This window comes from Dipodomys spectabilis, unplaced genomic scaffold (genome assembly GCF_019054845.1).
Source record: "Dipodomys spectabilis isolate Male_0828 unplaced genomic scaffold, ASM1905484v1 ptg000335l, whole genome shotgun sequence".
Taxonomy (NCBI): Eukaryota; Metazoa; Chordata; class Mammalia; order Rodentia; family Heteromyidae; genus Dipodomys; species Dipodomys spectabilis.
The window spans coordinates 1,037,501-1,051,665 of record NW_024871012.1 but is presented as its reverse complement, the minus strand read 5'-3'; the positions used below and the strand labels follow the sequence as shown (position 1 = coordinate 1,051,665).

At 45.5% G+C, this 14,165-nt stretch overlaps 1 protein-coding gene across 1 annotated transcript in view; it reads right to left on the bottom strand.

The window, feature by feature from the left end:
* Nucleotides 1-14,165, bottom strand: part of LOC122095126 (proprotein convertase subtilisin/kexin type 5-like) — a 93,281-nt gene that overhangs the window by 34,962 nt on the left and 44,154 nt on the right. The window contains exon 2 of the mRNA XM_042665611.1: nucleotides 2,975-3,175. Coding sequence (XP_042521545.1) covers nucleotides 2,975-3,175 — 201 coding nt within the window. The remainder of the gene's footprint in view (nucleotides 1-2,974; nucleotides 3,176-14,165) is intronic.

Genomic DNA, 14,165 nt, shown 5'->3' with positions numbered 1-14,165 from the left:
GCTGTGTGTGTGTGTGTGTGTGTGTGTGTGTGTGTGTGTGTGTATTCCAGTTCTAGTGCTTGAATTCAGGGAGGGCCTGGGTGCTGTCTCTGAGCTTTGTGCTCAAGGCTAGCACTCCACCATGGTTCCACATTCAGTTTGTAGGTGGTTTGTTGGAGATAAGAGTCTCATGGACTCACAGACTTTCCTGCCCAGGCTGGCTTCAAAGTGCACATCCTCAGATCTCAGCCTCCTGAGTAGCTAAGATTACAGGCAGGACCACCAGTGCCAGGATTGTTTCCCACCTGCCTTCCAGGGGTGGGCTGTGTGATCTTTCCATGTGAACATGATCCTATCATTTCTACTGTAGAGGGATAGATGGTACATGTATAAATTTTGCAGATTTTAACAATGTTTAACAATCAGAGGTAATAAGTTTGTGCCACTTTACCCTTCTGGCCTGAATCTCAATCCATGTTTAAAAAAACCAACAAAAACAGGAGGAGCAAAAAAAAATACCTTAAAAAGCCTTTCTGGTCCCACCTAGGGAGCTGCATCCTCCCATAAACACTCTGCAGTGTGTCTGGGTGTTCTCTAGCGTGTCCAGGAATGACTACAAATCTGCTTCTCATCATGTGAAAGGTGTGGCTCATTAGCACTTGCTCTCAAAAAGCCTCCGGGGCCTGGTGACACTGCTGGTCTGGCCTGAGAGGGGAGGAAGGCGGGAGAAACATGGAGACCCCAACTCTCAGCCTCCCCAAGCCGCATAAAACGCGCTTCCTCTTTGCCATCCGCTTGAGTGCTTGGCGGTGGAGCTGTCGCCTTGCCTTGTGTCATGAAGAACAGACACTTCTTCCCCTTCTCTTCGCTAAGACGCTCCGTGTCCTATTTCATGGGTCATCGCCATGGAAAAGTGCAGCTCTGTCATTGACTTTATTGCCTTCACGCTGTTCCTGAGTTCCTCATCCGTGCAGAGCCCCCTTCCCAGGGAACAAATCCTTCCTTTCCCCCAAACCAATACATTGTCCTGAGGGACAAAGGAGAGGTTATGGGGGCGGTGCTTCGGCACCGGGAACGCTCAAAGTGGGCTTGTTTGCTTGAAGAACGCGTAGTCCAGTTGAAGAGACGTGTAATCATTTGGGGGAAATCAAGTCTACCCTGACTCTTGGCTCCCAGGGCCGCTCCCTCATCTGGATGCCAGATAAAATACAGATGTTCTTAGCAAGAAACAGAACACCAGACTGTTTCCCTCTTGGCTTGCGCTGCCTCTTAAATGCCTGAATGCCAGACAAACTCTCGCTTGCAGCATTTGGGGTTAGCTATAATTCACGGGAGATATCCAGACTGGGATGGAATCATGTTCTCCTCAGCTCTGTGTCTGAAGTGAGGCCCTGTCTGTTCCATGGTCCTTTGGCTGCTGAGTTTGGGATGGTCTGAGAGCAGCGTTTCCTTTAATACGTGTGCCAGACTGTTGGGAGCCCTTTCTCTGAAACCAGCCGAGCCCTCTCTTTTCCCTTGAGTCTGTCTGTCTGTCTGTCTGTCTGTGTCTCTGTTGTACGCTTTCTCTCTCTCTCTCTCTCTCTCTGGAGCACTAGGAAAGCTTGCTCCGTGGGGCCTCCTTTGGCAGCCGTGGCTTCTGCACTGAGAAGATCCCGAGCACATACATCACCATTTGCAAACCTGAATAGAAGTCCCTTCATGGAATACAACTTCGATTTTTTTTTTTCCAGCAAGGTTTTTGTTTTTATTAACCCACCTTGGGCATGGACAGCTGGTGGAGAGCTTGGAAGTAACTTGCCGATGTCAGAGGTACAGGGCAAGGAATTCTAGAGACAGGCTGGAAGGGAGACCTGAATATCTATTATCTGAGGACCCCGGCTCCCACAATTGCTCTCCCTGCTGCCCCTCCTGCAGCTGAGAAGAGAAGCTTCTTTGTTTCTCCCTTCCACTCCCCCAGCCCCACTTTACTAGGGATTGGACTTAGGGCCTTACTCATGCTAAGCAAGTACTAAGCAAGTACAATGCTGCTGAGCTACCTATATTCCTAGCCCCAAACGATAGCTTTCTTTTCTTTTCTCTTCTCTTCTCTTTCGTTTTCTCTCTCTCTCTTTTTCTTTCTTTCCTTCTCTTCTTCCTCCCTCCCTCCCTCCCTCCCTCTCTCCCTCTTTCCCTCCTTCCCTCTCTCCCTTCCTTCCTTCCTTCCTTCCTCCCTCCCTCCCTCCCTTCCTTCCTTCCTTCCTTCCTTCCTTCCTTCCTTCCTTCCTTCCTTCCTTCCTTCCTTCCTTCCTTCCTTCCTTCCTTCCTTCCTTCCTCCCTCCCTTCCTTCCTTTTTGACTTCTTTCTGTGTCAGTCCTGGGACTTGAACTCAAGGCATGGGTACTGTCCCTGAGCTTCTTTTGCTCAAAGCTAGTGCTCTACTGCTTTGAGTCATAGCTCCACTTCTGGCTTTTTTTTTTTTGGTAGTTGAGTGGAGATAAGCATCTTACAGACTTTCCTGCCAGGGCTAGCTTTGAACTATGATCTTCAGGTCTCAGCCGCTTGAGTAGCTAGGCTTACAGGCACATTGGGCTGAGGGCAGCTTTTGAAATGCGAGTTTGAATGGTGGCAAGTTCTAGCTCATTAGTAAAATCACGAGTTCGAGCAGAAGTACCAATCTACTAGTCTAACTGGAAAACCTCCCCTTGTGTGTGGAGAGTCCTTTTCTCCGGAATACTGGCATGTGCTGGAAATTATTTTTGAAAGTTTGGGGAAATGTCCATTGGGCCATTTCCATCCATTCCTGGGCTACTCAGGCATGAAGAAACTCAAGGGCTAAACCCATTAGTAACCAGCTCGGCTTGGCTTGTAGGTGCCCGGGGACCCTTCCTACCCTTTCTCCCTGCAGTTTAACTTAGGGAGCAAGCCACACCTTGATTCTCAGGTTAGACCTGTGGGGTCTACGGGAAGCAGGTGCTAAAGAGGGAGGAGGCCGAGCAGCCAGCAGGACTGCGCTTACCTTTCCACAGCTTGCCTTCCTCCTGGGCCTGGGCGGGCGGCAGGCACATCCCCAGACGCAGCTGCAGCCCAGCTCCACAGCTGGTGCATTCGTGGGAGCCCCGGCCGGTGCAGGCCAAGCAGGCCTGGTGACAGGGCTCACAGACTCCCACCTCCTGGTCAGTGTAGAAGCCAGGCCCACATTGCTGCACGCAGCTGCCACCTGGGTCAGAGCACAGGGAGGGAGTGCTGAAGGCAGGCCTCGGGCAGCCACGCCGGGCGCAGGAAGAGGCCTGGAGACAGTCTCAGGAACTAGGGTGACTGCGCTTGTTGAATTGAAAGAAATCAAGATTTTTCTCTTTTCTTTTCGGTCCATTTCAGTGAAAGAATGTATTTTCATAAAGTGAGCACTTCACTGAAGCCCTCTTTCAGGGGAGAATTTAAATTGGCCATCATCTTAAAGGATAAGCAGCTTTGAATAAGGACTTAAGAACTGTCGCCGCCTTGAATCTGGCAAATAAAATGAATCTATCAAGCTGCTCTTGGGAGCCTCGTGGCTGTCAGCTTAGTTACTCAGGAGATGGACATCTGGAGGTTGGATGTTCAAAGCCAGCCTAGGAAAAAAAGTCCATGAGACTCCATCTCAAAAAAAGAAATAGCAATCAGCAAAATCTAGTGCGCCAGCTGTGAGTAAGAAAGAGAATCAATTAAGAGCCCCATATTGGGGTTGGGCACCAGTGATTCGTGGCAGTAATCCCGACTACTCAGGAGGCTGAGATATGGGGGTTGTAGTTGGAAGCCAGCCCAGGGTGAAAAGTCTATGAGACTCTTATCTCCAATTAACTGCCAGAAAACCGGAAGTGGAAATGTGGCTTAAGTGGTAGAGTGCCAGCCTTGAGCAAAGGAAGCTAACGGACAGCGCCCAGGCCCTGAGTTCAAGGCCAGGTACTGGCAGCGGCTGTGCACATGAACGATCTCTGACTATTAGTCACCTGACCTTGCCGGGTGACTTAAATTCCAAAGCATTTATCTTCAGGTCCCCTCCTAATGGTTCCTCTAGTCCCCAACTTCTTCTTGCTTCCTTTGGCTTGGAGATATTTGAGATTCATTAGGGGACACGAGCTAGGCGCCAGTCCTAACTTCAGAAGGAAGTAGTTCTGGCTAGTGTATATTGTCAAGCCAAATTACAATTCCTCCTTTGATCTGAAACTCCTGAGAGTCCTGCACACAGAGCCGGGGAGAGGAGCCTCGCCCCCCCTTGTCCTGGTGGGGGCCATTCTGTTCTCTGGCTCACCTGAGAGAAAGAAGCCTTCCGCACACCAGTAGCACTCGTTTTGGTCACAGCTGCCGCAGTGAGGGCTGCAGGATCGGCATGTCCACCCTTCCCGGAAGGTCTTCTCTGGGCAGGTTTTATAACAATGGTGTTCAAACCTAGAAGGAGATGAATCCGTTTCTTCTATGAGATAATGGTCTTACCAGTCCTAACTTGACCTCATAGGGGTGTGTGTGTGTGTGTGTGTGTGTGTGTGTGTGTGTGTGCGCACACACACATGCCGATCCTGGGACTTGAACTTAGGACGTGGTGCTCTTACTTGGCTTTTTCGTTCAAAGCTGGTGCTCTCGACCTACTTGAGCTATTCTACTTCAGGTTTTCTGGTGGCTCATTGGAGATAAGAGTCTCCCAGACTCTCCTGCCATGGCTGGCTTTGAAGCACAATCCTCAGACCTCAGTCTCCTGAGTAGCTAGGATCACAGGTGTGACTCACCAGTGTGTGGCTTTATGCAGCATTTTTAAAAATCAGAAGTGGCTAATTGGATTCTAAGGGAGGAATCTTGAACTTGATGTGGCCTGCCCTATCAACCAAACCATTGATCACCTCCTTGTGGATTGCTGGGGTCCTTTAGTTAAAAAGGGGTTCTGGGGGAAGTAGGTGACTAATAGCAGTTTATAGAGTCTTGATGATGTGTTCAGAATCAGCTCATTTAAATCTGTGCACAGGGTAGCTATTCCTTCTTTTCATTTTTTTTGGGCGGGGGTAGGTCGTGGGGCTTGAATCCTGGGCCTGGGCTCTGTCCCTCAGCAATTCAGCTCAAGGCAAATGCTGTACCACTTGAGCCACAGCACTATTTCCAGTTTTCTGGTGGTTTACTGGAGAGAAGAGTTTCACAGACTTCCCTGCCGGGGCTGGCTTTGAACCATGATCCTCAGATCTCAGCCTCCTGAGTAGCTAGGATGACAGGCGTGAGCCACCCATATGCGGCTTCTCTTGAAATTTTTGATAGGAGAACTCAAAATATAGCTAAGGGAGACACTAGGATTTTCACCAAAATCGGTTTGAACAGATAGCTTATGCAGCTCACATCAATGCATTCTTGCACACATTATCTATTATTCTCATCATAAACCAAAATGGCTTATCTGGGGGATGTGGGAATGCCTTTGATGAATTGCTTTTTGATGAATTTTGAAGCTTCAGTACGGTATCAGGGGAGACAACAGCATTTCTCCTTTAAGCACTTCTAGTGCACGACATTTGATCGGCTGTATTCAAAATTCCTAAATATCCTACTGGTTATAAATGTGGTGCTCTACCATGTGAGCCATGACTCTAGTGTTGCATTTGGCTAGTTAGTTTAGAAATGAAGTCTTGAGGGTTTTTCTGCCTGGGCTGGCTTTGAGCTGCAATCCTCCATATTTTAGCCTCCCGAATAGCTAGGATTACAGGCGTGAGCCACAGGTGCGGGGCCTTATACATGTGTCTTTCTTGAAACAGCTATCTCATGGTGTACCCTGGAGGCATTGGGACATGTTATTTTGGTGCATTTCACTTGCAAAGGGCTTCGTAGAATGTGCTCGTTAGGGAGATGTGAGCTGGGTTGGATTGTCACCACATTTCGCAGAGGATGCTGTTTGGTGGCAGAGGAAGCAGGCGCCGTGAGAGGTATACTTGGGGTCAAGATGAAGAAAAGCAGGGCAGTGTTAGGCTGGAGGGATGAAGAGTTATAAAAGGGACAAAGAAAACTGCTCATTTGCTTCCGTCACAATTGTTTCTTAACTTGTGTCTATGCTTTCCTTGTTCTTCAAGAAACGCGTTGTGTGCCCTGACCCATGGAAGCTTTCTGTCATGTGTTTCTGCCTGGGGGGACCCGTGGTTATGTCGACTATGAAAATGCTGACAAATCACTCTGCTTATGAAATGTCAGCTGTTTGGTCATATAATAGAATAACAGGTGCCTCTTCTGTACCCAACCTTCTCTGTTCAAATGGAGCGATAATTTAAACCAGTGGGTCAGGAGGGCAGTGATTTAGGACCCAGATATTCCAGAAGAGTCGAATTAAAACCTTCAGACAAAATACAGGGTTGATCTAAAAGTCTGAACTATGAAAGACTCCCAAATTCAAAACTTTCTGAGTAATTATAGGATACTCTTAGTGAAAAATTCCACAGTGAGCATGAGGTTTTCTCCATGTACGGAATTGTTTCAGGTGTGTCAAAGCATTATCTCCAGGCTCTATGTAAACAATAAATTCGGTGTTAGATTTGCTATCTCATTACACATACACACACAAACATAGCAAAGCATTTAAAAAAATCTGAAACACTTCTGGTCCCAAGAATTTCCATTAAAGTGTGCTCCATCAGTAATCATAAAGTGAACTCAACATTTTGTTTTTGCTATTTTGGGTTTTCCTCACCCTTTCATTGTCTTCACCTGTTTTTTTCCTTCTCTACCCATTCTCAGCTCCTAGAAGGTGATGGAGAAGAGGGCAGTCTGGTGCCAAGAGGAAGCAGGGATGGCCTGGATGTGCACCTGCTACTAGTCTCTGGGCAGCGTGTGGGGAACTAGCACCTCCTTGAGTTTTCCTTCTCTGCCATTTTTCTCCTGCTCCTGAGATGTTTGATGGAAGTGCACAGGACAGGTGGAGATCCCAGAACTCACAGCACTCCGAGTCACTGGCTAGCCTATGCAGTAGAATCTCCTGGGCCTGTCTTTCTCTTCCATCTCTGTTTTTCTTAGTTTTTCCCTCCCCTGGGATAGGCAAGGCAAGCTGGAAGGGAGAGTAGTTTGGGGAAAGAAGCGTCATTGAAACACTACATCTTGGAGTTTTGTAGATTTTTATTAGAAAACTTGGGGTGAATGGTTATCTGTGTTTTATTGAACCTGATGGTCTGTCTCCCTTTACTCGGTGTGTGTGCGTGGGGAGACTAAAAGCTAATATGGCGCCTGGCTTTCCCCCTGGAGTGTCTGACTCCAGTTAAGGGCACGAGGTCTCCCTAGTGACATTTGGAATCAGTTGACTTGGGGTTGGGTACATGATTAAGGTCTGTCCATAAATGACAAGATGTGAATTTTGGTAACTCATGGCAAGATTGCTAGACACCAGTGTCAGGTTGGATGGCTTCCAGGATCAAGAGAAGGCCTCCTTTCGAGTCAAGAAACAGCTGGGGGGCTGGGAAGGTGGCTCAGTGGTAGTGTGCTTGACTTGCATGCATGAGGCCCTGGGTTCAATTCCTCAGCACCACATAAGCAGAAAAAGCCGGAAGTGGGGCAGACACTCAAGTGGTAGAGTGCTAGCCTTCAGCTGAAGAGCTGAGGGACAGCACCCAGGCTCAGAGTTCAGGCCCCACAACTGACCAAAAAAAAAAAAAAAAAAAAAAAAAAAAAAAAAGAAACAGCTGGGCTCTCATTGCTGAATCCTAGAATTGCTTATATTAATGAGCCCATAGAACGGAGCTGCTTCAGCCTGCAGGGCCTCTGCTTTAATCACTGGATTTAGGATTAAGTCAGTAATGCTTAAACTGCAGAAAAGTTAGTGTCAGGAAAGGGGAAAAAATAAAGCCAGACTTACATGTAATACCCCGCAGCACAGGAGGAACAGCTTCCAGGATCATCTGGAAAAAAAATTAGGATAATGAAAAATTATAATCACCAGGAGTGTCTTATTTGGAGAGAGAGAGAGAGGAAAAAAGGACTTTGGAAAAATTGTGGCTGGAGACAGATAATTTTCTAAGACAGTTTTATGAAAGGTACTGCCCAGAACTGATATTTGAACAGATTGCACCATTTTTAATTAGTAACAAGAAGTACACTGTGATTTATCTTTATCAAAGGTAGTAAAATAAGAGGCCTCATAAAAATCTTGGCCTCAAGTTTCAAGGAAGGATAGGCCTTATGCTACTGGGTCTTCAAATTACAGCTCAACCACTGTCCGCATTAAGAAGCTCCTAACCTCAAAGTTGTGGGACAGCTTAGCTCTTGATGCTTACCTTGCATGTGAAACAGACGGGGTTTACACCTCAACACTACAAACGGACAAGCAGACCAACCAACCAACCTCCTTCCTGCCTTCTCCTGCCTGGAAGACATCAACTCTCAGATCTGCTTAGGAAAAAAGAGAATTCTGCCCCTTCCTCTCACTGTGAGCTTTCTTAGTACCTCGGTCAGGTCTTCCTGTGATCTGATCTACAGTCCAGTTCTGCTCTTCCCATTTGGATTGGACGTGAAAAACAGCTGTGTCACCTCAAACCAGTCTTCTTGGTAGGTAAAGATTTTTCTGTCACCCTTAACTTCATTTAAGCCAACTAAAACCATGTCCTTAGACTTTGAGCACAAATGTCCTTTTAAATCTATTCTGGGTCCTACTCTGGTTTTTTCGAAGTCTGCCTTTTATTTATTTATTTTTAAATTGTTATTATACAGGTGATGTCCAGAGGGGTGACAGTTACGAAAGTCAGGTAAAGGGTACGTTTCTTTTTGGACAATGTCACCCTTCCTTCACACTCAAACTCTGCCTTTCACAGGGCAGATAGCCTCGCCCCCCCCCCCCCCCCCGATTTAGTCCACGCTTGTCTTGGCTCTTTCCAGGGTGGTTGTAAGATGATTCCACTCTATCTTGCCCAGAAAACAACACATGCATCACACCAACAGTTACAGTGTCATGATTTCTAGAAGAGGCACCCCCAGAACCTCCTGGAACTGGTAACAGCCTAGTAGTAGAAAGGGTACGAGGTTGGGAACTGGGTAACCTGTTTCTAGCTTGAAAGTTTAACCCAGGCTTTGTCTTGAGAACTTGCACACATATCATGGCACTTTCTGGGCTCCAGTTTCGCGGTTATAAAATGAGTCAGTGAGACAAGATAATTACTAGGACTCCTTGAAGTCAAAGATTCTAATGAGTCCAGTAGAAGTGGAGAATCTACGATCCAACCCAAGGCCTAATCCCCTTTGCCCATTCATTCATACGCTATATATGGATGCTTCATGCTACCATATCAGTGTGTGGTACTTGCAACAATGGATGAAATCTTTAGACCTGCTCCTTCATAGAAACAGTTTGCTGACCCCTGGCTATATATTGCTAGCTTATGGCTTTGTCATGATCATCTGTTGTTGTTGTTTTGTTTTTTTTTGCACTGAAATTAGGGTGTGATCTCAGGGCCTTGTGTCTCATTTGATTTTTTTGTTCAAGGCTGATGCTCTACCACTTGAACCACAGCTCCACTTACAACTCTGATTTGTCTGTCCAGGTTGGCTTTGAACCAGTAGTGCAGAAGTCAGCCTCTTGAGTCATTAGGAGAAAGCCTACTGTGAGAAAGCCGCCTGTGCCCAACCACATTTATCTTTGTCAGGTAGTACAGATGTTAATAGGCTTGTCTTCACAGATGTTTCCAGAATTTCTCTTAGTGAGTTACCTGTACACTTAGGAGATGAATTGTTGAGCTTCTTGGGGTAGAAGTTTAGCTGGAAGCATTATGTGAGAGGCAAGATCATCATAGAGATAGAAAGACCCTTGTGCAAGAGAATATGATTTGCTCATGAAAGGCAAACCATTGAAAAAAAATGTTTGGGTCACCTTTAATCCTACCTAATTAGGAGCCTGAGATCTGAGGATCATGGTTTGAAGCCAGCTCAGGAAGGAAAGTCCATGAAACTCTTATGTCCAAGTGACCACCAAAACACTAGAAGTGGAGACGTGGCTCAAGTGGTAGAGCACTCACCTCGAGCAAAAAAGCTCAGGGACCATATCCAGGCTGTGAGTTCAAGCCCCAGGACTGGAACAAAAACAAAACAAAAACAAAAGCAAAACAAAATGTTTGCATCAAAACAAATGCTGGGTCAAAATTGGGTAGCAAAATAAGCCCCCAATCAAGCTAATTATGAGGAGGCAGAAATTCCCAGCTAGAGAGGCTTGTGAGAAAGAAAAGTTTCCTGACATTCTTAGAAATCCTGGGGAGAGCTTTGTGCTTCTAAATCCCTTTTAAGGGGACAGAGGCCCCAGTTTTCTTTAGGGCTTGTTCATTTCTCGTGATGAGTAAATTTTTGCGTCTACATTCTTCTCAATTTTTCTAAATAACTTGCATTTTGGCAGCTAACTTTTCTCTCTCTGTCCCTGACCAATATCTTTGACTCAGATGGTTTTGCTAATTTGGCAAGGACCTGGGCAAGTCTGTTTCTCTTCTTTAATGTTCTGGTCATCTGTCCCCTCTAGGATCTTAATGAGTTTGCTCTCGGGTCTTTGAAACAGGTCACTGATGAGAATATTAAACAGAATCAAACCTCACAAATGTGCATAGCAATATCACCCCGAGTTCAGGGACTCTTCCAGTCCAGTGGTACCCGTGAACTTGGTACCTTTACAACAATTTGCCCACATAAATAATGCATATGCCAGGAAATGTGCCTTCTAACAGATTATGAATGCCCATTAGCTTTTCTCATTATCACCAGTTGTTCTAAAGAACAAGAATTATAATTTTTAAAAAGAAGTTTCCACTCCATAAGACCCACTAGTCAGACATGAGCTAAATGGATTTAGCTTGACCACTGAGAGGCAGCTGTTACAGGATTAAAGAAAAAGGTAACAATCCCAAACCTAAAACTTGACTCTAAGTCAACAGGGCATTCAGATGGAAAGGTGGGGTAGCTTAAGGGAAAAGATGATTTTTCCTGGCTTCTCCTGTCCGTGAGGGGAGTGGAGATAGTTAATTATCTTGGAATGTGGTATCTAAAGCAGGACGTTGACATAACTTTGACGGTTTACAATTTTTTTATTGTTGTTATAGAGGTGATATAGAGAGAGGTTACCACTTCACAAGTCATGACTACAATTCACCCTTCCCACACTCTCCCAGCTTTCCTCGCCCATCCCTATTCACAAGTGCTATCGTTCATTTTCAACATAGTTTGTTCACCCTTTGTCCCTCCATTTCTCTGCCCCTCCTTACTCTCCTAGAGACAGAAAAATGAACAAACAAGGCAAGAAGAAAAGAAAACAAAAACAACAACAAAGAAAATAACCTCTTGTTTCCATTTCCTAGCTTTCATTTCGCTATCACTTTATCCGATCAGAGACACAGGGTCTATCACTGCGCCTTTGTGCTCTTCCCCCAAGAGCACCCTCGTTCGGTCTCTCTTTGTGCGAGTGTCTAGAGTCCTAGTTTTGGTTATTTGATCTTGTCAAATGTTGGAGCTGAGAGAGTCGAGTTTGATCTGTCAGAATTCAACGCGAGCCTCACACGTTTAGGAAACCAAGCCTTCGAGTGACTGGCTTCTGGCTGCTCACATTCCTGCTAAGAGCATATGTAACGGGCAGGGGCCTGCTCAAGATGGGGGGCCAGCCTTTGTCTTGAGAGAAATTCGTTCTTGATGTCTTGTGGGAAAGGGCTGGGCTGGGCAGAACTCGAGTGTCTAGTGTCTATGGAGAGCTTTGCCTGATCCTCTGAGTTACCTTTGCACGGTGTCCTTGGGGAAATCATCACAAGGCCTCTGCCCCCAAAGAAGCCCTGACCCTTCTCTCCACAGCCCGTGGCGGTCAATGACATCCACCGTGTTCTTGCAGATACCCGCAGCCTTCCCCGTTCAACATGGAAGTAGGCCAGCGCCAGCGGCGCTCAACATTCAAACACATCCAGAAGAGAGGGATTTATTTTTATGCTTCAAATAAACTTCAGGTTCTGTCACTAAGGATACACACAACCCCAAACGCCTTTAATCTGCTTTTTGATGATTTGATTGCTCTTCTTGCATGTTTATGTTTCATTTAGAGAAAGTGAAGAAAGTCAGAGCCTTCAGGCAGACGTGAAAAAATCATAGAAGATCTATCTGCGCTTACATCAGTCATGGATTAGATATGATATTGAGGCAGAACGGGCCGGCAAACAGTGGGTGAAAGGTGATTTTAGGGTGTTCTTACCCTACCTTTGGCTATTTCCTCCAAGCTTGTAGGACCTCTGCTACCATCCCATGCTACCGAGACCTTCCTGTTATTCTCTCCTGACGCCTGTCTGTCCTGTGTCCCTTCTGAAAAGACTGACTACTGCCCGTGATGGTAGACTGACATATTATAGTTGGACTCTTGAGCGAATCCAAGCCTTCACTCCCCACAGTCTCTTAAGTTCCAGAGTCCTTAAGTTCCTTCTACCTTGGTTCTCTAAGGCCACGTCGGTAAGTATTTCATAAAATATCATCTATTTTATTGTAGTAACACAACCCGCATGCTTGCCTTCCCCAACCTTTTGGTCTCAACCTTTTGGCCCAGTCATCTTCCTTGGTGCAATTGTCTCGGAGCTCTTGTTAAATTCCCTAGATACATCTTAGCCAGTGTCTACCACACTCAGGCAAAGGGTTAGACCCGTCCAATACCCCCTTCATCCTTCCTAGAGTTCAACCCCAATCACACTCCAAACCCCATCAATAATGGAAGTCAGTCATACTGTCCATCCTTTTTGCTGATCACCCCATTGGACTAGAAAATTAGCATGTACCTATAATGCATATGTGTGCATAAATGTTTGGATATTATTAATATTTATTATGTACTAATTAATAGGTATTATGTGCTAGTGCATGAGTATTTGCACCTGTTTTTATGTTTTGTTCTGTTTTTTGGGTCCAGCGTGGGGGCTGGACTCTGGGCCTGGGCGCTGTCCCTCAGCTCTTCAGCTCAAGGCTAGCGCTCTACCACTTGAGCCACAGCGCCACTTCCGGCTTTTTTCCTTTTGCTTATGTGGTGCTGAGGAATTGAACCCAGGGCCTCAGGCATGCAAGGCAAGCGCTCTACCACTGAGCCACCTTCTCAGCCCTTGCACCTGTTTTTAAAAAGTATGCTTATTAGGAAATTTAAGAGGATAATACAAAAAAAAAAAAACTCTGTGAACATGTGAACATTTTTTCTGCAGTCAAATGGATTATTCTGGAGACCTCTTTGGAGACCATTGACTCAGCCAACAAAATGCCACAGCTGAGCTATGGACTTCATATTTGACCATGAAAAACCGTTTCTCTCTCTCTATATATATGTGCGTGTGTATTATAATATATATTAACATTACATCCAGAAGATTGGTTTTCTGTTGGAGTTACTCATCTGTATTTTTGCAAGAACTTTCCTGTATTTGGCTTCCGGTTCTTGCTTATTTCCTACACGGTAGGCTATTTGGTTCTAATTAAGTTGCTCACCTAGCATTTTCAGGTTAGGAGAAAAGCGAACAATGAATCGAAGTGTTGATTATTTAATTAGATTCCGCTTTCCCCACCTCTCTACATCCTTTATAATTTTAATACATGAGTTTGTTCCTCAGGACAAATTTATGTAAAACAAGCTGATAGCCATTAACTTTTTGTTTCCCAAGAGTACTGAATACTGAGCATATCCATGGTAGGCCACACGAAATGGATGATAAAAATGCATAGCTATGTGCACGTGTATGATCTGTGTGTGTGTGTGTGTGTGTGTGTGTGTGTGTGTGTGTGTCTTTGCGAAAAAAGAAAAGCCCAAGTTTATGTGTACATTATGTAAGTATACATCTCTGTGTTTTCTCAATAAATATGTGTTACAGAATTCATTAGAATGAAATGAGTTTTTTAAGCAAAGCAAAAAGCTGGATCTAATAGTACATTCTGGTAATTCTGGCTACTTAGGATGCTAAGGCAGAAGGTTTGCTTGAACCTAGGAATTTGAGACAGCTTCTCCAGAGCATGGCTCAAACAGTGCCAGAATTAAAACAACAACAACAACAAACTCCATGGGAAAAATTGACTTTTGATGGATATCAGTGGCTCATGCCTGTAATCCTAGTTACTCAGGAGGCTGAGATCTGAGGACCACAGTTTGAAACTAAGCCAGCCAGGAAAATCTATGAGACTCTTATCTCCAACTAATCCCCCAAAAGTCAGAAGTGGAGTTGTGGCTCAAATGGTAGAGCACCAGC